General features: G+C 52.5%; 2 protein-coding genes across 6 annotated transcripts in view; both read right to left on the minus strand.

Moving 5' to 3' along the window:
- Window positions 1-600: 600 nt before the first annotated feature.
- Window positions 601-3,755, minus strand: Setd6 (SET domain containing 6, protein lysine methyltransferase). The gene is made up of 7 exons (XM_051201918.1): window positions 3,377-3,755; window positions 3,162-3,303; window positions 2,867-3,061; window positions 2,618-2,738; window positions 1,602-1,782; window positions 1,368-1,510; window positions 601-1,227 (listed from the first exon to the last, which is right to left on the minus strand). Exons 1-7 carry the CDS (start codon window positions 3,738-3,740, stop codon window positions 922-924), a joined length of 1,452 nt encoding a protein of 483 aa, XP_051057875.1. The 5' UTR covers window positions 3,741-3,755; the 3' UTR covers window positions 601-921.
- Window positions 3,756-4,813: 1,058 nt separating this feature from the next.
- The window catches only part of Ndrg4 (NDRG family member 4), a 34,726-nt gene continuing 17,147 nt past the window's right edge, over window positions 4,814-22,392 (minus strand). For 2 of the 5 annotated variants that reach the window (XM_051201900.1, XM_051201898.1), the window contains exons 3-17: window positions 20,180-20,224; window positions 13,680-13,785; window positions 13,334-13,454; window positions 13,187-13,249; window positions 12,954-13,014; window positions 11,081-11,167; window positions 10,943-10,999; window positions 10,568-10,671; window positions 10,014-10,070; window positions 9,883-9,934; window positions 9,114-9,161; window positions 8,931-8,966; window positions 8,755-8,806; window positions 7,357-7,395; window positions 4,814-6,607 (exon numbers count right to left, since the gene is read on the minus strand). In XM_051201900.1, the coding sequence (XP_051057857.1) occupies window positions 6,453-6,607; window positions 7,357-7,395; window positions 8,755-8,806; window positions 8,931-8,966; window positions 9,114-9,161; window positions 9,883-9,934; window positions 10,014-10,070; window positions 10,568-10,671; window positions 10,943-10,999; window positions 11,081-11,167; window positions 12,954-13,014; window positions 13,187-13,249; window positions 13,334-13,454; window positions 13,680-13,785; window positions 20,180-20,224 (1,083 nt within the window). In that variant the 3' untranslated portion in view covers window positions 4,814-6,452. Of the gene's footprint in view, window positions 6,608-7,356; window positions 7,396-8,754; window positions 8,807-8,930; window positions 8,967-9,113; window positions 9,162-9,882; window positions 9,935-10,013; window positions 10,071-10,567; window positions 10,672-10,942; window positions 11,000-11,080; window positions 11,168-12,953; window positions 13,015-13,186; window positions 13,250-13,333; window positions 13,455-13,679; window positions 13,786-16,705; window positions 16,886-20,179; window positions 20,225-22,392 lie in introns of those variants that run through there. The other 3 variants (XM_051201901.1, XM_051201899.1, XM_051201902.1) reach the window with 3 other exon arrangements.

Consider the following 22,392-nt stretch of genomic DNA (forward strand, 5'->3'; position numbering starts at 1 on the left):
CTAGACTCTTAACACAGGAGGGCACACAGTCGAGATCCATGGGGTTTGCTTGCCTTTTCTTTCTCCAAAGCTCACTGCAGGGAAAGCAGCTAAAACTGCTTCTTGGTTCTAAGTGAGAACATAACCTGAAGAGGAAACCATCTGGTCAGGGGCTCCCTATCACCATGCTTAGGTTTGTATGTGCGAAGAGAGTAAACATTAAAGTCAGCATGAATAGGAGTCCACTGTGCCTTTCTCAGCAACAGCAGCCCGTGCTGGTGAGGAAGAAGTGGATAACCCAATCTCCTAGAAAAGAATCACTTCTTACTAAATGACCAAATTTTCCTATTATTACCTAAAGATGTCGTTGAAGTCAAGGTCCTACTATGTAGACCAAATTATCTCCAGTCTCAGCTTCCTGGAGGCTGGGATTACTGGCATACCACAACCATGTCAAAGCAAGGAAATTTTTTTTATAATACCTTTTCTGTTTCAATAGGAAGCTGTTGGAGCAAGAAAATCTGTGCAGTTAAACTGAATTAGAAAAACTCTTTAGGTGTTTTTGGTATAAATAGTTAGTATTTGAAATAATTTCATTTACAATCTACATTGCCAAATACGACTTGGATGCCCTTCATGTCCTTGAAAGGTGAGTTGTGACTACTGATTGGACTGAAGGTGCAGCAAAGCTACCTGGTATGCTTTAGTTCGAAGTCCAGCTCAGTCCGTATTTATTCAGTTCATTAGTAAAAATAGAATGTCTTGACAACTGGCAGTGATTCCCAAATCTCAATCCTAAAATGTCAAGATACAACTCTTGCCTTGGATTAATCCTAGCTTACCTTTAGTGACTTTTCCTTTGATACTGACTTAGAGCAAAAGACCCAAAGCAACAAGACACAAGTCAAAAGATTCTCACTGCTGGTCAAGGCAGGAAACCTGCTAACTTGTGAGTTCCAACAACTGGTGTAAGATCATCTTCTGACCATATCGGACTTGTAAGGCTTGCTGTTCCCGCCAGCTGAGCTTGGCATAGACCTCTTTATTACTTAGTAAATCTTGTTCAGTTTTTAAGTCGGTGGCATAGGTCTGAAGGGTCAATAGAACACTGTCTCGAAGAAGCCGTTTCCATGATGCTTGGAGCTTGGGGATATTTGTGATTGTCAGACTGTCCTCTTCTCTTGCTTCCTCTCCCTGTCCAGCCTGTTCTTTATAGTTTCTGAATTCCTCAGCAGGCATGCACAGTACCTGGAAGGAACATGGAACCCTTCAGTTAGGGTGCACTACTATCTGTGAGACAGATACACCACTGTAGGAAAATTGAGTCCCCTTTGTCTTTCGTTTGGCTTTATTTGAATACCAGCACCTCATACCCTGTCAGCCCGTACCTTGAGTGTGGTGGCTAGCTCTTCTTCAGTCAACACCTCCTCATGACCAATCACAAAAGCTCCTTCTTCCCCTACCATCTCCAGTTTGCACAGGAAATCCCAGCGTTCACACAAGAGCAGCTTTTCAGCTTCATCCTTTGTTCCTGTGAAGTAATGGATGAGAATGAGACATGAACTCTAGCAAGCCAAGTGCTGTCAGCAGAGGAAAAATGGAACCTGGATGGGCAGACGCACCCTGCAGTGCAGCATCTCGGACTGTCACCATCTGAATGTCAGCTGTGTCGTCTGTGTTGTCAGGATAGGGCTCAGCAAAACCATACATATGAATCAGCTGCCAATTAGCCATTTGCCCATATGTGTTGAAAATCTCATGACCTTTTCGAATGGGCTGAGTAGCTACCATCCGGAGATAATCCTGGGATGAAAGTGAAAACTTTAAGTTCCCACCAGCATGTGAAGATCATTTCCCTCTTAGAAGAGTCTATCAGACTGTGGGCTGAGACTATATACCACTGTCTACTGTTACACCCCATATTATAGGAGGGGTGAAACCAACTAAACCCAAGATCACCTTAGTGTATCGGGTGCATCTTTGCCTAGTTATCTACCTTTAAAACAATGCTGAGGCCAGGCCTGGTGATGCACACCCAGTGCTCACAAGGCAATCTTTTGAGTTCCAGAATAGCCAAGACTATGAGGTTTAAAAAAAAAAAAAGTTAAACTTCGTATGAAAATAGAATAGGAATAAGTAAAAATCACATCTGCTGACTTCTGGGGACAAGGTCTTAATGTTTTAAACTAAACATTGTTGGAAGTTACTTGAGTTAGGGAAACTTCAATTCTGCCTCAGCCTGAGATTGCAGGTGTAAGCCACCAGGCCCACATAATTTGCTAATTTTTAAAATCACATACATGTGTGTCTTACAATTTTCCAAGCAGAATCAACACTAAAGTGGGGTCTTACTCTACCTTGGCCCATGAACATTCCACCTCTTGAAAAGTACTTAAACAGTGCTGTTCCATATTACTGTCCACAGAGCCTCGGGTGACATGGCAGAGCAGAGAGTAGGCAGGGTTCTTTTTGGGGGGTCGGGGGAGTGGCCTATAAGGTGTGTCCACACATCTTACTATAACTTGATACCAAAAATACACAGGAGAGTAGCTAATCTCACCCACTCAATGTTTAGTAAGTAGGAAAATGGAGCCCCATGACTCATAATGCACATAACCAGGCATAGGGGTTCACTCACTGCAGAGTACTCAAGATTGGCATTGTAATTGGCTATGTGGTTTAGTAAGTCTGCAGCAGGCACCATCAAGGGGGAGTTGGGCTCCTTTTCATCATCATCTTCCTCCAGGGGTTCTTGAAAGCTGCCAAAGAGAGAACTCAACTAAGGCCCCCTCTTGAGTGAGGGACCTGGAGTTCACTGTTCTTCCCCACCTTCCCCCTCAACAATGTTCTAAAAATGAGGGTCTGCTCCTCCAGGCTTATCACTGACCTATAAGACATTACGAGAGCCACGAGCTGACGGTAGAGTTCCAGGGAGCGAACAGTGGGGCTGAAGAGATCGGAGTGGGCCTCCATGAAGGGCAGGACGATGGAATGGTATTCGCTACTGATATTCACCAAATCCTTCTCCACAGCCTCCGGGACACCTGTACCCTTTAGGAGGCGCCGCCGCTCCTCCTCTGGCCTGCAACCCATCCAGAACCCTTCACAGCATGCCGCTCTGATTCAGCAGATACCCAGTCCCCTGAGCAAAGTGGTTGGAATAGGTTCTCCCCAGCTCTCACCAAAACATGGGATGCTCCAAACGCCCCAGCTCTGGCCAGAGCGCGAAGTAGGGGCTCCAGGGTGAGGCTGGGGACTGCAGCTCGTGGAGCAGCGCCAGCAGCAGCGGCACCCACCCCGACAGGCTCTGCAGCGCGCCTCGCTCTAGGGAAGAAACCCGGTGAACGCCCGCCGTACCGCCGCCAGCCTCCGAGCCAGCCCTCCGGCCCCTACCCACCTCGCTCCAGCAGGCCGCTGATGGAACAGGTGTGGGGAGACAGAAGCGCCGAGCGCGGCACTGCGAACAGCACCTCCCCCGGCTGCACGCTCTCCCGCGCCACCATGCCATAGCCGGCCACCGTGCCCTGCCGGCTCACCGCCACCTTGGGACTCAGCTCCAGCCCCACTCCCGCGCACCAGCACAGGAAGCCGGATACCGCGTCGCCGTCGGAATCACCACCACTGGGCCACGCCGCCAGCGGGGTGAAGCCGCACCCGGGACCCGGGGGCGACAGGGGTGCGCGGGCAAGTCTCAGGACGGAGCAGGGCGCGGGGAGGGGCAAGCCGCCACTCGTCCGCGCGCGCTTGGCCGGAGCCGCCATGCCGGGAGGCGCCGCGTCCTCCCTGCGCTTCCGGAGCCGATGGACGCGAGCGGACGGGGCGGAGCTCCGGTCCCGGCACCCACGCTGCCGCCTCGCTCCGCAAAGCCTCTCTGGCGTGACCTCCAGCGGGTTGAGACCTCCCTCGCGTGTCCGTGAGCACACAGGCGAGGTCTGTGCTGTCTCCGCCCTAGTTATGGGCGCGTCCCCGAAAGCAGAGTGCAGGAACAAAATCTGGTTTCTTCCTGGAGTCTTCTTGGCTGTTGTGCGGTAGTGAACGGCCACTTGTTAACGATAACCATTTATTTCACCGGCATTCGTTCTATTAGACAGTTTGCACGTAGGTTTGAAGTGGCCTGAAGGTTTTCTACATCTGATAGACACATACCCACCCTCAGTTGCTAATTTACTCGGTTTTCGTTTTCTGTGTAGATATGATTCATTTTACTTTTTTTTTTTTTTTTTCTCATACATTCGAAGGAGTCAATATCAGGTGAATGAATGATGGCACTAAATAATGAACGTGGAGAAGTCGGCAGTGTAATTCTAGTATTTGGGAGACTGCAACAGGAGTATTACTGGGAGTCCCTGTCCAAACTACGCTAGAGTGAAACTGTCTCAAAGCAACAAAAACCAAACAAAAAAGCAAGTGTGTCTGTCCTTGCTTTGAAGAGGTCGTACTGGCTAAGCTATTTCCTCATCTATGACACTGAGAACTAGCGTCAGGATTGGTAAATCATGTCTCAATCAGGATATATGGTAAACCTTGCCTATCATGTGTGACCACCCTGGTTCGATCCCCATCACCCTGAAAGGAAAAACAAAAGCTAGGCAAGGTGGCCTACATAATCCTAACACTCAGGAAGCTGAAGCAGGATTTCAATGAATGTTCTAGACCAGCCTGGGCTACAGTATGAAACTATGCAACCTCCACTCCCCGCAAAATGTGTGTAACAGGCACTGAAAGTATAAAGATATACAGAAACATTTGCTACCCTCCACATATCCGAGCCAGAGGCAGCTAGACTGACTAAACAATTTCAGCCTCCCATGTGACAGGAAACACTACATACTCATATTCTTCATTTCTTTATTAGTTTTTCTGCACAGTTAACTTTCTGTATCAACAAGGGCTTTTCTTTTGTTTTACATTTTGTCATCTCAAAATCTTTTATCAGCCACCAGAATACACAAAATTAGGCTCTTTGTACAGAAAGAAAAGTAATGAACTCCATTAAAAGTTCACCTTGACCAAAAAGGAAACAACCACCAATCAGGAAAACACACACAGGAGGACCTGATATACATACATACATACATATATATATATATAATGTATAGGTATTTATAGATATCTTAAGAACACAGCAAAAAGATGTCCAATACTGGAAGTGCTATCTACAGTAAGGATTAATTCTACCAGCTTTAAACAGTCACATTCAGTATTCACGGAAGCACGTGAGTGAACAGAACTGGGGATAGAATACACTCCACTGGACTTGAGAGCAGTCTAGAAATGGCTTACAGTTACAGAAGGGAGTGGCATGTGCCACAGAGACATCGATGTAGATGTTCTTAGTTCAGAACACCTATACAATACCTCCCCCATACACACACACAGCTCTTTTTTTCTTCTTTTGTTTTGGTGCTTTCTCTCCCCCATTTTGGTGACAGTGGATGAAACCAGTGACCAGGCTGAAACAACAGCTCTGGTTTCTGGGCTTCGAGTCTACTCGGTAAGATAATGAACAGGAAGACAGCATAGTTGGGGTCTCTAGGAGGCTAGGGTGCATCAAGAACCTTTGGCCTCTTTGCCTTTATTCACCTCAAGGACCCACCCATTTCCCACCCCGGGACCGAGCAAGCTCCAGCCCCTCCAGCAGGCAGAGGTCATGGTATCTTTCTGTCTTGGACCATCACTTTCCATCATTTCTCCAGTGATGTCTGTGACACACTGGCCCAAATTGACCAGGGCACTGCCACAAACACTCTTGGTGGAATCTTGGATAAGAGGGACTCTAGTACTTTCCAACTCCCAAAGGGATCACCGTGAAGTTTGCAGGGTTACAAACTACACAATGCAATCTTGACCTTTTCCCTCTGCCACAAGGGGCAGGAGACAAGGTGACCTTTGCCTCAGGGTGAGACCTGGCCCTGGGGTGGCAGAGTATGGGGGTTCTTTCTATTCTGTCTCCATAGTTTTGTCTGGCTAGCCTTACAGCACCTGACCTGCCCAGAGAGCACCAGGAGAGTAGTCGTCTGCTTAGAGTGCCCTCTTGCGGCTTCTAGCCTCAGGATTGTCACCTGTACTATCAGGATAGGTGTGTTTGGTGCAAGGGTTATAGGAAAGGGACTCTCGGAGGTTCAGGGCTCCCCATTGTCTGACTCCCACTCACACCAGAGCCTAGGCTCAGCACCCCCCATCTTCAGACACCACACCTACTGTATCCTATTTCCTGGCCCCACCCCAAGGCCATGTCGAGCTGATGACCATGTTGAATGAAATGGGAATAGATAAGGCGAGCCCCTCATTCCATCTAAGACTGTTCTGCTGTACTGTCTAAGGTGGATCCCCTTGTCCTTTAAATAAAAGAGAAGTAACCCATTTCCTCCCCTTCGCTCTCACAAAAATAAACTAAATGGAAGATGAGCCGGGGCAGAGATGGCAGTGGACCTGGGGGCAGGTAAGCAGGCGTCTTGGGCAGGACAAGGGCTTCAGCAGGATACCTCCATGGTATGGTTGACCTGGCCCATGCCCTCACTGCTCTCTGAGTGGGTGCAGGGCTGTGGGCGGCTGCCATCCACAGAACTGGCGCTGGTGAGGGATGCCGTGCGTGAGCGCGCAAGGCGAGTCATGCTGGCTGACGGCACTGTGAACAAAAACAAAGGGTCCTGAGGACAGGTAAGGTGGGTACCAGCAGGTAGGAAAAGGACAGTGTGAGCAAAGCGGCCAGTAAGCTCCAGTCTTGCCACAATGTGCACAGAGGCCCATCCCAAGCCAGGGTGCTGAAGCTGGCCCCATCAGGCCGAGGCATGCAGGGCCAGCGACAGTGAGCAGGCCAAATGGGCTGTGGCCAGCAGGGTCCTAGGTCCCAATAGCTACCAAGAGCTTTGGCCAGGGTAGGGTACTTGTTGATTAGAAACTCTTTGTGGCTAACTAGACCTTCATCCTGAGAGTGACAGGGTAGGAGGCATGATTGCTTCTTTGAAGGACACAAACAGCTACAAACTACCCTGAATCTTGCTTCCTACTGTTGTAGGTCCACCTAAAGGCTGGGCCAGGGACAGACACAATGCCTGCAAAGGTCAACCTAGCGCTGTGTCTGAGGCTCTGCTTCTAACTCCCAAAGCTTTGGAAGCCCCATAGCTCAGGGCAACCTAGAAACAAGACAACTGCTCTGAAATCAGCCGGCATCAGGTTCCCACATGGAACAGAGCCCTCAGCAGACCAGGGTCTGCAGAGGAGCAGGGGATCTGCTGAGGCTTTGAGCTGAGCAGGACACAAGAAGATTCCAAACCACAGCAAGACACGGTGTGGCTGCAGCACTTCAGTGGAGCGGGGATGGGGTGGGGGGCTATGCAGGGTGTCCATGCATCAGGAGAGGGGCCATGGGGCTACCTGCTCCTCCACTCAGCCTTCGGTCCTTCAAGTGTGCAACTAAGAGAAAAGACAGCCAGAGAGGGCAAGGGTAGGGGAGACACAGAACAAGGTGAAGATTGAGCCAGGCCAAGGGCATCGAGATGGCCGAGATGAGACAGACAAACAAGTGAGGGCCAGGGCTGAGCCTCGAAACGCCCACTGTTGCAACCTGTCCAAACAGCAGTTCATGGAAGCCATACCAGTCTCCGGATTCTTGCCTCTCCCTCTTCTCTAGCCCAGGCTGTGGTATAAGGCCCACGGAGGGAACATCCTAGACCCAGTGCCCTGACTGCTCTTCCAGACCCCAATCTTGCACACGAAGGGGAGGAAGCCTGTACAATCTCCTAAAGCCCCTCCAGCTCCTGGGATGCCTGGTAGATCCCTCATGAAGTCCAAGGACACACGCTACTGCCTACAAGTGTTGCTCCTTCTTGGCCTCATAGCTGTCTGCCAAGCTCCAAGAGTGCATGGGGCCCAGCTCGGAGGTCTGGCTGGTCCTCCCTGTCTGTCTGTACCTTTCTTTGTCATTTCCCCCATGAGGCTGGCAGGTGGAGGGCTATCCTATTTCTGTCCCAAGGAAGTACAAGCTCCAGAGCTGAAGTCTTTGGTGGAGGACACCAAATTGAGGGAGAGCAGTTCACCTCCTGGCAGTTGTGTGCTGTTAAGAGGGGACCAGAGGTCCAGGAGGTATACAGGAGCCGCCAGGATCACAAACTTGTGTGTATGTATATGTGTGCATGTGTGTGTACATGTTTGTGTGTATGTATATTTGTGTGTGTATTATGTGTATGTTTGTATATGTATGTGTCTGTATGTTTGTGTGTATGTGTGTGTGTGTCTGTGTTGTGTGCTCATGGGCATAGGCTGAGTCTCATCACTGTTACATGAAGGGATGTTTCAGGAAGGATAGAGAACAGAAAACTGCTTTAGAGCCCTCATTCCCAGCAGATCCTCAGGCTTATTTCCACAGGTTTGGACATGGTCTTAATTCCCTTTTCTGGTCCCAGACTCCATGGGCCTGGGCTCTAAGCCTCTACTGTGACAAAGAGCCTTTTGAGATGTCCTAATCCCAATAGGGTGTGGGTGACTCATCTGAAATAGGCATTCCTAACAGCACCAGGCCAAGCTCCTGGTCTTTCAAGGCTGGAAGAAGAGTCCTCTCCCAAACAGGCTCTGTCTGACATCAGGCTTAGAATAATGTCTAAAGGTCCACACAAGTACAGAGGCTGGTTGGGCCTGGGATACCCACCCTATAATGTATGCAGAGTATGGGAGAGTAGGCCAGCCTTCAGGGGTCCAAGTGACAGAGTACACTCACCCCAGCACATAGTCAATATGTCCCGGTCCCTTGCCCAGGATGGGTGGAGGTGTACTTACTGTAGCCCATGCCTTGCAGGAAGTATTTGAAGGCCTCCGTCAGCTTTCCTGGCTGCAATAAGATGGACAGGAACAAGCTCTGATTGGCTGCCTGGGTCTAGTGGGGAGATACCATCCCACTCCACCCATCCCCTAACAGGCTGGGTGAGACAAAGGCAGAAGGTCCAGGGTCTTACCTGTGTCACCTGAGGAAGGCCACCAGAATCTGCCATCTGAAAGGAAAAGTGCAGGGAGAACTGAGGAGTCCCTCCCAACACCTGGACAGATTGTGCTATTCAAGCATCATCCTGTTTCCATGCTGTCCACCCCTTCCTGCAGCTGAGCCACAGGGCTGATGGCGGGTGGGGTGGGGATCTCACCTTCAGGAAGGTTGTGGTGGTTGGGTCCAGTTTGGAGTTGCAATCAACCTGGGGACAAGGAGGCAGTTGTAGCAAGACCCCTGCTCCACTGCTTAGGGCAGGTTCTGTGCCCAGAGCAGGAAGGGGGGGAGCGCTTCCCTTCCCAGGCTTTCTCGCGCTAGGGCTTCCTAAGTCCCTGGAGGCCTGTTGGTCTGCTGGGCATGAAATTCCACTCATAACCACAAGTAGGGCAGGGATGGGACAAGGGTTTGATCCAGAAGGCCAGGGTCACTCTATCAGAATGGACCAGAGGATCTGGACACTGTGAGGGGACAGCAGGGGATACTGGGGCTCTGCCTGGGTCAAGATAGCTACTTCAGCCTACGCCCTGCCCTTGCAGCCTTCCTCATGAGCCCTTGAAAGTTTGGTGTTTTCTGAACACCCTGGGCCTGCAGGCACCTGCCCTGAGACTGCTACTGCCAGGGTGCCAACGGAAGCGCTTCATGCCCCGCCACACCCTGGGAGCCTGGGTTCTCCAGGGTGAGCATTAATGTTTATGAGCCACTCACGGGTCAGATTTTGGAAGAAGTGTGGGTTGGGCTCTAAAGTGAAAGTGTGTGGAGACTGAGGTTGGCTACACGGTGGAGAGAGGAGGGAACCAGGCAGCATGGCCCTAGTCCTAGCTCCATCCATGCACTGGCACTGGGCCCCTTCCCCTGCACGATGGGGGTGGCCAGGTGACCTGCCCCAGACTCTGACCTCCCACTCCACCCAGGAGAGCCACACTCACCACCCCATCCTCAGCAGGTGCGTTATCTCCGACTACCAGCATCACGGGGCAACTGAAACAGAGGTTAAGGGTTATCTGGCCTGGGTTTAGGGACAAAGGCAAGGGCAGGCTGGAGGGCAGGGGTCACTCACCGGAGAGTCTTGGCATTGGGCACAGTCCCAGGCCGGTTAATGTCAAGGTCTCTGCGGCTGTGGGGGGAGGGAGGGGCAAAAGTAAAGGGGGCTTCCCGGGATGGATCCCAACACTGCCAACTGGTAAACCTGGGAGTCATGAATTTGCTGTGTATACACAGGACCCTGTGGACTACCCTTATCACGACTCCTTTCCAGAGCCCCAAGCTGTGCCAGGCATGTGCTCCAGCGCCTGCCATGTCCATCTTCACACCCCTGCTCCAGGACCAAACATACAGCCCTTACTCAGTATTTGCATCCGGGTCTCTTCCTCACCGTAGTTTTCCCAGCAGGAGTTTCTTTGCGAACAGTTTACAAAAGCAAAGATACAGGGCTGAGCACCTACAGTGGGGACTGTGGGTGCTGATAGCACTCCCCAATCCCTCAGGTCCAAGGAGGCCACACCCTGGGCAAGAAGCTGACCTCTGGCAGACTTCAAAATCAGCTCCTCTGCCAGCAGGGATGTGGTGCTGCCTGCCCTGCCCCCTCCCATGGGGGGGTGGGGCCCCCCACACCTGTTGTACATGTTCCAGAAGAGCTGCAGGTTGGCCTGGTTCACCACGTTTGAGATCTGCTGCCGGTAGCTCTGCACCAGCTCTGTGTTGTTCACCAGCTCCTCCTGGGCATGGGAGGGAGGGTGGGGGGGTGCACACAGGAGGGAGGGCCTCAGGGCTCTGAGAGGGCACCGTGGGGGTCACCTACAGAATTCGCCAGCCCCACTCCCAGCAGGAGTGGTCTGGAAGGCAGAGGAGGGGCCTCAGGAGTGGACTGGCCACCTCAGACAGGGTACTATGACCCAGCCTAGCTCAGCCTGCAGCTGGCTGAGCCCCAGCCTGTAGCCCCTGCTGTTGAGGATGCCCGAAATGCAATCCCATCCATCCGCCCCTTACCTGGCTGAAGAGATGGGAGAGTACCGTATCTGGTAAAGTGCTGGTCAAGCCAGAGAGCTGCAGGAGGGAGGGAAAGCCACAGTGAGGCCATCTCAGGTCCCAGCTCCCACAGCCAGGCCTTGTGGGCTTGGTGCTCACCTTGGTGGCGGCCCAGTCAATCCAGCCTTTGCCGTTGGGGTCAATGTTCATCAACACCAGCCCCTCCACCAAGTCAGGGAAAATGAGCTGCAGGACAAGGGGTAAAGGAAAACAGGCCATAAAACTCTTGCTTGGTGAAGTCTTCAAGATACCACAAATGGGCCAACTGTGTACTTGGGTCTGTCTCTATAGGGCTCCCATGAGGGGGCCTCACTGCTCCTCTCTGCCCATGCCTAAAAATTATTGGATTTAGGTAGAATCCATTAAAGCAGCTTTTTACTCTTTTTTGTACATGTATATATACTTGTTGGTATAGTTCTGGGGATGGGACCCAGAGTTCTATCACGTGTGCCAGGCAAATGCTCTATCATGAAGCCATACTTTTAATATGTTTTTGAAGGTGTTACAAAACTGAATATTAGGTATCTTCAAATCTGGAATTTTTTTTATATTTCTTTGTGTGTGTGTGTGTGTGTGTATACATTCTCATATGAAGCAAGACCCTAGTGGGAACTGTTTATCTCTTCTACCATATAAGTCCAGGGGATCAAGTTCAGGTTGTCAGGCTTGGTGGCAAGCTCCTCTATTGGCTGAGTCAGCTTGCTGGCCCCATCTTCAAATTTTAAAACAGAGCAGGACAGTGGTGGCTCACACATTTGATCTCAGCAGTTGGGAAGCAGAGACAGGCATATCTCTACGAGTTTGAGGCCAGCCTGGTCGACAGAGCAAGTTCCAGGATAAACTCCAAAAGCTAGAGAGAAACTCTGTCTCAAAAAACCACAAATAAGTAAAAATAAAATCTTAAAACAGGCTGTTTCCTTTCTTGCTTTTTATGGCTGAAGATCCTATGGTAGAAGACAAGACACAGACCTTTTCAAAGCCAGCTTTGTGCTGACTGAGACAGGGGGGTCTTCTGTTCAATTGTTGGCCCGCACATAGGGAGAGCAGGTGACAGACACACACATAGAGAGCCCTGCAGTCTGTCTGCAGGGTCTGGGGTACAAAATGACTCAGTGTGGGAACAGAAACTGGAGGTAGAAAAAATTCTGTTTCTTTTTCAACAATAAATGTTTGAGTCCTAAGTAGTTCCTGGCTTTAGAGATAAAGGTTTTCCTGCCTAGCCCACTATTTCTGAAACGTGGTTCTCTTTAACCCTCAGAACCTGAAGGTAAGTGCAGTGTTGGGTTAAAGACCACTGTGTCCATATGGTACTTCATCTAATGGGGATAACCTGTGCTGGCTGGTGCGCAGAGTGATAAGAGAGTTTGTCACTAACAGGAATACAGCTTAGGAGAAAGGTTAAGCAAGCAGTAGCTAATAGTCCTCTGAAGCAATGCACAGGGGGAAGGAACTGCCTTTTCTGATTTATTCCAATTACTCATTTACATTTAGTGTGTGTGTGGCACGTTACAACTCTGTGGGTTCTCTTTTCTCCTTCCTTCTTTATGTGTGCTCCAGGGATCGAACTCAGGTCTCCAGGCTTGTGCAGCAGGTGCTTTACTTGCTAAACCACCTCCTCAGTCCATGTATTTTATTTTTGTGTGATGCTAGAGGAGGGACCAGAGTCCCACCCGTGCAGCATGCAAGGCAAACACTATCACAGAGCCACACCCCTAGCACATCTCTCTTCTCTCCTCCCTCCCTCCCTCCCTCCATCCTTTGTTCCCTCCATCCTTTCCTTCCTCCCTCTCCCTCTCTCTCTCCCCACTCCCTCCCTCCCTTCCATTAATTTCCTTGGAGGGAAAAAAGGAGGAAGGGCTTCTTTCTTAGCAAAAGGGAAGGAATAGGAAGAAGACCAGGGAACGCCCTTTGTGGCCCAAGGATCATGCTCTTGGCCTGGACAGGGATTGTCTGTGAGGGAGGGGGAACTCACCGCAAACTTGGCCAGAACATAGGCTCCGGCTCCCACGCCAATGCCAATCACATATTTGAACCTGTTGTAGAGCAGAGCTAGTTACTCCAGGGCTGGGATGTCATTTCTCATGAAACTCAGCTAGAGCAGATCTCACTCACCCCCCTCAGCCCTTAGCTGAAGCCAGGCTAACTGCAGTGGTATGGGCAACTCCTATCCCCCTGCCCGGAGTCGGGAGCCTATGAGGGACTCACCCAAAGTGCTGAACCACACTCGGGAGCATGGCAGCCAGCTGCTCCATGGAAGGGAACTGGTACCTGTGGGCAGAGTGGAAGTTCAGGACCTGGGTACAGTTGAGGCCACAGGGCTGGAGCGGGTGAAGAGACTCTGGGTGTACCTACCCCTGAGGGAACTGTGACGCCCCCACCTGCTGCCCGGGGGCATCCACATGGCACACCACAAAGTGTTTGGTGATCTCCTGCATGTCCTCAAAATTGAAGAAGGTGTTGAAGCACAGCTTGTCTGCAAAGACACACCTCTTAGTGGGCAAAAACAGAGGACAGACATCAAGGATGTCAGGGGCCAAAGGGCTTCAGAGTCCAGTGGGGAATCCCAGGCCAGAGGCTGAGCCACAGAGGGGATGGGAACTGAGACCTGCAGGACCACACAGGGAGGAGAGGAATCCTCCCTGGTTTGGGAGTTCAAGGTAGGGTCAGACAGAACGGACCAGGGCATAGCTGCACTTACGATTGAGGCCCACGTCATGGTAGGTGAGGATGGCTGGGCGGTTCCCTTTCGGAGAGCCCCGGATCACCACATGCAGAAGGCCATAAGGCGTCTCAATGTCATGTTCCTGGTGGGGAGGAGCAGATGGCATTGGAAACTCTGCTTCTTGGGGAATAAGGTGGTAGAGCCCCTGGTCAAGGTGTGTATCCCCTCGAGTCATCCCACAGAGGACTCCTCAGAGGTGTTCAGCCTAGAACATTCCCGATTCCCTCTACAAACCAATCTGCCACTGCCCTGCCCCTTGCTCTACGTCCAGCCTGCCACAGGGGCCTGGGAGGCCAGCTATCTCCATTTCACACAGCCCTCCCAAGAGGGCTCTGGCACCCCAGTCCAAGTTCCTTACCCCATTATCAACCAAGGTGTGACCCCTTTCTTGCAGAATGGCCTCTGCCACCCCACCTAGAAGCCACAGCAAACATTTCCCTGTCAGCCACATCCTGCTCCCATTCCATACACCTGTCCTCATTCCTGTTCCCTCAGATTCCATGACCTGTGGTATGCACACATGTCCATGACCTTCCTCAGGCAGGACCGGGCTAGCCATGCCCGCCCACAATATCTTTTGCAGCCCTTACTCCCTGTTCCCAAGCCCTTCACTTTGTTGCTCAGGTCTAGTCCTTCAGGGGGACCTTATTATGTGTGACTCTGAGCAGGGCAAGCAGCTTCTCAAATCATCTCACAGAGACTTTGTGGGAGTCACGCACATCATGTAGACATGGCCCAGACAGAGGGGGGGGGCTGTTGCAGCTGGCAGCCCTGAACCTTGAGGGGCAAGCCTGCTGACTGACCTCTTTGCAAACAGGTCATTCCTGGGATGCCTGGATCAGGAAATCTAACACATTGGTCAGAGATTAATATACCCTGGCCTCCACCACAGGGGTCCTGATACCACTGCCAGTAGCCCAGAGCTGGAGCTGGTGCTACTGTCCCCATCAGGAGAGACACCGCAAATGACCAAGCACCAACTGTGTTCCAAACTTCCTACCTGCCACTCAAGATGGAGGGGACCTACACTCTATTGTGCTGACATGGACACTGGTTTCAGATAAGGGAGATGTGTGTGACAAAGCCAGCTTCCCACAGACTGGCTTTTTTTGGGTGCAGTATAAGAGGTTCACTGTTCAGACTGGGCCTCCAGAAGGAAATGTGGTGATAACCCCATGACCACAGGCCATACTCTGGGACCCACACTCTGCTGGGAGGCCCGAGTATCGATCACCCTGTGGTCATCACTTAAGCCCAGGCCCAACACAGCCTCCTGGTCTGTCCCTCCCACAGGACCCATTTGACCAAGAAAAGCTTTCTGCTTGCTGGTGCTTGCTATGTGACACCTCACATATCCTCATGGACCCCGGCCCTCTACAGCATGCTCTACAGGAAGACATAATCGACTCGCCCAAGGTCGAGCCCAGGGTTGACAAGATGTCAGCTTAGGGCTCTGCACCAAGGGAAGCATCTTTCTGAGGGGGAGGCTGAGGTCCATCCAAGGGCCCTGCCTCGCAAGCAGGCTGCCACCGCCCCAGCCAGCTGCTTTTCTCTGGGGTCCCTGCTATGGTCACTCCACTGTTCTCTCAGCTCCAGAGAAAGGGATGGGGTCTGGGGTGCACAGTGTAAAAGGGGCAGCCCTCCATTGTGATGGGTCTGATCTTCCTCTGCAAGGACACAGGGACCGCTACCCTCTGGGTATGTGAGGGGTGCCTGCCCTCTGCTACCAAGGTGTTCTACATTCCCTTTCCTTCCCTGATATGGCCACCCAAGTCTAGGCAGATACCATCACAGCACTAGCCTTGCTAAGGAAGGTTCACTTCCCAGGTGGAGAAGTACTGGCTTTGACCATGAGGACCTACTGGAGTGACACTAACTGCCTTTCTTGTCCTGAGACACAGTGACCTTGACTGAATGATCCCAACAACTTCTTTTCCACGTCATCCTCCTCAGCCCTTGGCTGAGGACTCAGATCCAGGTTGTCTGACAGAAGCTGAGCATCCCCACCCCTCAGGATGCTGACTAGAGTGGGAAGCTTGCCTCAAGGACCACAGCCCAGCAGGCAGTCAGCCCCTCATCCCAGGGTAGAGTGCTCCCATTGGCTCTCAGTGACGTCAGAGCCCAGCCCCCCACCTCCAGGTGGGCGCTAGAGAGATGCATTGCGGCAGGCAGCAAGGGAGGGGGCTTTGGCATGCCCTCCCAGGCTGCCTCTCCTCACCAGTGACCTTGAGGGCTGGGGAGAAGGTAGGATCTGTTTTCAGCAGCTTCCTGGGTAATTCAGGAGACAGGGTCTGCTCAGGAGGGTAGAGGCTCATCAGGACCAGTAAGGAGAATGAGTGACAGGGGCACGGGATGCCTGCAGGGCAAATCTGCCCTTGCATCTCCCTCCCTGAAGAAGAGCAAAAGGCCTGGGTAGGTGTTGCTCCTCCCCCACGGCAAGAGGAGGTGTCCTGGGACCCCACGCCCTGCCAGCTCAGTACTCTAGTCTTGTCTTCCCCACCTTGTAAGATAAAGCAGGGCAGCCTCTCCTTGACTCTCCTCCTGCAATACTCCTACCTGAAGACCCAAACCCCCACCCTTCAGCCTGGCTCTGCAGTGCACCGGGGACACACAAACAACTCCTCATGGGGTCATGACGTTCTGCTGCATCTATTCAGCATCAGACAATCCCTCACAGGCCAGACCCTGCAGGCACAACCCTGACAGATGCTAGGAACATGCCCTGGGCTCACAGAGGTCTCACCAAGCTGAAGTGACCCCAGGAGTTCATATATGAGGCAGAGAACAGAAGCCAGCAAGCAGAGGGCGATGCACCCACCACATTTCCCAGACACCATCCTTCATACCCCACCCTCCACACCCAGAGCCTGAACAGATCAGGAAGACAGGCATCTGGGCAGAACTGTCACCAGACAGGGCAGGAGGACACCTTGTCCTCTATAGGTCACAAGGATGTCCCATCCTCCCTGCCCATCCCGCAGCACCCCCTGGTCCCCACTCACCCCATCCCAGCACTCCGGCATCTTGCCGAGGAAGGGAATTTGCTGAACCAGAAAGGGCAAACAAAAGCCTGAGTCACTCGATCTGGAGGGAGGGGGCAGCCTGGGTGGGAAGACTTCAGCTCTGGGATGATGGGGGCACAGCTCCGGGTGATTTTATACACAGATCCTGGCCCTGCCCAGACTGGCCCCTCCTCCCTGAAGGGTTTCTAAGCAGCTACTTGCTCATTCCGTGTCCTCGCTCCCACATTGGCTGCTAGGAGACAAACCAGTCTCCAATTGGCTTCTGAGATCCTCTCTCACTCGGCCTTGTTTCGGGGCCCCTCCCGCCCTAATGACACAACAACCTGATGGTCCCCAGCCTCTGCAGCTCAAGGGTACTTAGTGCCCAGGCACCTCCCATCAGGTATGGCTGTGTGTGGCTCCCGGGGAGCAGTAGCCAGGGTCTCATAGGCGCCCTGCATCAGGCACACAGAGACCCATCACAGATACGCAGGGCAATGCAGGGCCGCTTGAGAAGCTGGGCTTGCAGGCCTGTCTCAGCACTTGTCTCCATTTTCCGGGAGCACAAAGATCCTTAAAACCCAGTATCTGGAGGATCTGACTCCCAGGCCCAGTCACCCCAGCAAGATGACAGCCTGTGTCACTTGACCTTGAGGACAGCTACTGGCTGGGGAGGCCATCACTGGTTTGGGGAATACCTAGGTTTATCAATTGCTTCAGGGTTTGCCACTCCTCTACCCACTGGGGTGTATCTCCCCTTAGGTATCTCCCACCTTGCCTACACCGAAGCCCAGGGCTGACCCACAGCCCCGAAAGTGTGGAGTTGAGGGGTCTGAGGGTGCTGGGCGGGAGCGGAGGAGCAGTAGCATGGCTCTCCCTGACCTCACATTCCTGGAAGAGGACAAGGTGCCCGGAAGAGGAGGAGGGAGGTGGACATGTTTCCACCCCACACACTCATCCCAAGCCCTGTCTTCTGAAGCTAGTCAGTATGAAGTCCAGCTCCTGTCTCTGGAGAGGACATACAAGCTGTGCCTAACCTATCAGGGCAATGAGGTTCCGAGGCACACAAATGGGGCACACGGAGCAGAGGAGCGGAAGTAGGCCAGGGAGCTGACAAAGGAGGGAGCCCCAGGGCTGAGAGGACAAAGGAACAGGGAACATGGTGGGGGCTGGGGGCCTGTGCCCCCATTCCGACTCCTTGGTAGAGGAACAACTGCTGGTCCCTATCTGTGCTGATAGCCCTGCACCCTGGTGAGTCCCAGAGGAAGGTGGCCAGCTCCTGGCCCAGTTGCCTGGTGACCTGCTTTACAACAGTTAAGTGTGCACGATTCCTAGCAACAGCTGCCCAGGTGCCAACAGCTTTCCCTGTGCCACTTCTGACCAGGCCACCCCCAAACAGAGACATGGAAGAGTGCCTCAGGCTTAAGTCCTCCCATGGGCCTCTCAAGGGAGCAGAAAGTCCTGCTGCTGATTCCCACTCCCTGTGTTCCCTAACCAATCCATGCCTGCTCCCTGACTCCCTCCAGAGAGGTTTCCGTCTCTCTGGCTCCCAAGGGAGATGCTGACCCAACACTGGCCTCTTTCAAGCTACCTGACTACAAACCCACAGACCTGAGGCCGGGTTCTGCTCAACCAACTCTCTGAGGAGTCCTGGGGCAAGGTTTTTAATTCTCTGCCTCTGAGGAGACACAGAAGTCTGAGAGAAAGTCGAGGAGCCTGAGGCCCAGAAGCCTGTTTTCTCATTCAGGTAAAGGGCATCATGGTTCGCTAGGCCCAAGTATAACCATCAAGGGGAGCAGACACATTAGGGTGTCCCCACATGCGGGACCCTGGATAAGTGCTTTACATGTTTCCTCACTTAGTGCCCACTTTTCAGACATGTGGTAAGCGGCCCCACCTCACACAGCCACAAGCCACAGCATCAGCAGCCATACCAGGTTGTCTACTGTGACTGTGTGATACGGTTGTTGGCTATGCCTTGTCATGGGGAGAGGGGGTGTGGCGGAAGATGTCTGAACACTAGGCCCTGGACACCATCCTGTCACAGCACTGAGCCACTGACTTTACTGTATGGAACGAACGGGCAGAGAGGAGCATGTGGGGGTGGGGGGACCTAGACTAGGGCAGGCTGAGAGGAGCATGGTGGGGGAGTGGACACAGACGGATCTCGACTGTGATCTCTTGTACTTTCTGGTTTCTCTGTCTTCTTTCTTCTGCAGCTGACCCTGCAAAGCCAGAGACAGTGATGCCGCCTGCCACTGTGGAGCAGGGGATGAAGGTGGTTCCCCAGCTGTGGCCCAGATAGCAGCCATCTTTGTGTTATTCTTTAAAAAAGAAAAAAGAAAAGCAAACAAAAAGCCTGCCTTCATGAAGTGTTCCCAGGGTGGCATGAGGATCCTGGAGTTTACCTGATCCCACCATGCATAGCTGCTCTAGGCTTGTGGGCCCACATAGCCCCATGGTCTGATTTCTGGCTATCCCTTCTGCACAGGCTGGTCCACCGGCAGCCACATCCCTCCCATTCCTTCTCAGGGGCTCCGATTAGCTTCAGCTGCCTTTCAGCCGATGCCTGTGACCTCAGGGGATATGGGCATGGGCACATGGTCTGCCTATAGTCTTCCCTCATGTCCTTGAAGAGGCACATGACCAAGGGACCAACACAGGCCCAGATCCTCATTCTTGCTGGCTAGCTGCTTCAGGGGGAGGAGCCATCGGGGAGTCCCACCTCCTGCATCCAGACTATAAGACTGTTCTGAGAAGACTGATCCAGATAGAGGTCAGGTGGAGAAAAGCGGTGGTTTGGGGGTGACTTCCATGCAGCAGGGAGGAGGGCGGTCTGAACTGGTCTGTCATATTTGGATGGCTGGTACAGTCTGAGAACCCTGTAGGCCTATCTCCCTCTCCAACCTATGCTGGCTGTTAGATACGTTCTGGTGCCTGGAAGCAAACTGTTATTAGGGAACTCTTGAGGGGAAAAACAGCTGGACACGTGAGCAAAAATCATCACGTGGAGGAATAAAACAAAGAGCAAGCTCCGTTTTCATGGTACCTTTGGCATCAAACTAAAGAGGACATGGTTGTCCTGGCAACGGCTGCTATGGAAACAAGAGTTATTTCATAGTCAACCTAGCTTTCACTGGAGTAAAATGCTGATTCAGGTGACAGCATCTCTCACTTCCTTCTGCACACTCACTGCCTGAGGCCTCTGCTTCCTCCCCACACATCTTGTTCACAGAGGGTCTGCCCCTCCCCCACATACACTGGGCGGGGGGGGGGGCAGCTACAGCAGGAAGCAGGTAGAGGGACACTGTGAGCAGTAGGAGCGGTCATCAGACCATGAGGTGGTCTGTCCTCACCACCAGAGACAGGGACACACAGACCAGCTCTGTCTTTCCTCTAGGACCCAGCCCAATGGGAATGGGATCCAGACAGATACGACGGGTCCCACATTTGAAAGGCTGAGCCTTAACCTACCTTCCAGTCTGTGTCCACAATTGAGAGGAAGGTGTCAGGGTTATCCTAAGGAAGGCAAACAAAGGAGGACAAGTTAGCCCAGCTCCCAGGGCTCTGCCAGAGCAGACTGGTCTTCTGACCCCCAATCATGTTCATGCTAACAGAAGCGGCTCGTGGGCCTACCCAGGGTTTCAGGGTATGAACAGCACGAGGGTTTCTATCTTACAGGGTACCAGGGAGACTGAGGGCTGCTCCACAGGCAGAACGTACTTGGATCTCTGCTTTAGTGCTGCTTTGGATCGCTGCACACAAGGGCAGAGGATCATGGAGGAGCAAAAAGACACCATGGTTGTCACCCCCAGGGCAGAGAAGGTAGCTGAGGCCTGTTCGGTGCCCTGACCTATGCACACTGGGTGTTGTCAAGGCCAGTAGCACTGTCCACTCTACTCTCTCAGACTTCTTGGGTCTATGTGAAAGTGGCAGTGGCATCTTCCAATAGTGCCTGTCTTGTCTCTGGACTCCAGGTGCCATGATGGAGGGACTCTATCTGGCCATGTAAAGCCTGGACTAGAGTGGGATCCCAAACACAGGCTAATCTGGACAAACAATCTGCCTTCATAAATGAGGGGCATGTGGGTCAGAAGACACCCAAATCTGGGCATAGCAGCACATGCCAGTAGTTCAGTATTCAGGAGGTCGGGAGTCCAAGGCCAGCCTCAGCTATGCAGTGGGACTTACGGATTCTTCCATGGCCTAGGGGAACTACAGGGATCAAGGGAGGGAGGGCGGCCACTTCTGGGATCCCTGGGGGGGGGCCTTCTGGCAGAAGGGGGTAAGGCTAGTCATTGAAGGAGCCTTTCAGGGAGAGGGCTGAAAAGCAAGTGTGGGAAGGCAATTACCTCAGGGAAGGAGGGAGGAGAAAGTTCTGTTAAAAAAACAAAATCTGATGGGATGATGCAGATAATGGTAGGGTGTGCTAAATGCTCGGGAGGTAGGACTGTGGGAGGGATGGGGCCCACAAGCCAAGACAGAGTAGAAGAATGAGCCCGGGAACGTCAGGAGGTGGCCCAGGGAGGTCACAGCAAAGGGCAGAAGAGGGTCTGGATGAATGGAAGCCTAAGAGGGGTATAGAGAGAGGCAGTAGTGTCCCATAGAACCCGGGACTCCCCAGACCCTGCAGTCTTCAGGGAAAGCAAGTCTAAAGTGGCTTATAGAGGTGGAAAGGCACATAGAATATAGTCGTCTGCTTCTCCGTGATGGAATTTTATCTCCCCAGAACCCATGGTTTTCTGCTCTCACACAATTCAAATCAATTCTAGACTGCCTATAACACATTTTCTAGAAGACATGCATGTGTCATGGAAATAGTTTAAGGACAAGAAAAAAGTGTTTACTCTGGCTACTTCTACCTGGCTAACTGAGGCCCTGGGTGTGGACACCGTGGATAGGGAGGGCCTGCTGTATTCACTCCTCTCTGGATACAACAGTGTCTACCTGGCAAACTACAGCCATTCAGACAGTCAAGAGGTCAGGCAGGCACTGCGCTCAGAATGCTGAGAGAACCTGCCAGCATCACAGCCTGCGAAAGGGCAGCTCTTGAGGACAAAGGCACAGCTAGCTGACACCTCAAGAACTTTGTGGGAGTCACGAGGAGGCTACAGTGGGCATTTTTCCTAATGCCCCTTTGGAAAAAGCAGAGCTGACAGGGTACCCAGCAAGAGCCTCTTGCTGACTCAAGGAGTGGCAAACTACAGCCCTGGTGGCCGCTGCTGTGAAATGAGAGACTGGGTACAGCAGCAGGAGGAGGTAGGCTGCCAGGAGCAGGAAGGAAAGGACCATGAGTCATGAGAAAGGGACAGTAAGATGCTGCAGGAGGCTGGAGAGGCCTGGGCATAGGACAGACCTGTGCTGCAGGTTAGGGTCTGACGACAGCTCGTGCTGGGAGCGACAACAGAGTGTGGACGGGTGCCAGTAACAACCTAGTGGTCAACAAAGGCTTCCTGGGAACACTTGAGAAGAGGCCTGAATAAAATAGGGAGGTTGCCCTGTGAGTGCCTGGAATAATGTCTTCTTCCAGCAGAGGAAGCAGCTGGAAATATGGCAGAAACACTCAAGGTTCAAGGAGCTTGGGAAAGGGGGGGGGCGCACAGGGAAAAGAGGATACAGTGCCCCTGGTCTCAGGCATGACCACTGCAGTCTCTGGGTGAGATGGCAGCCACTGGAAAGTTTAAGTA

This window comes from Phodopus roborovskii, unplaced genomic scaffold, assembly GCF_943737965.1.
Source record: "Phodopus roborovskii unplaced genomic scaffold, PHOROB, whole genome shotgun sequence".
Lineage (NCBI taxonomy): Eukaryota > Metazoa > Chordata > Mammalia > Rodentia > Cricetidae > Phodopus > Phodopus roborovskii.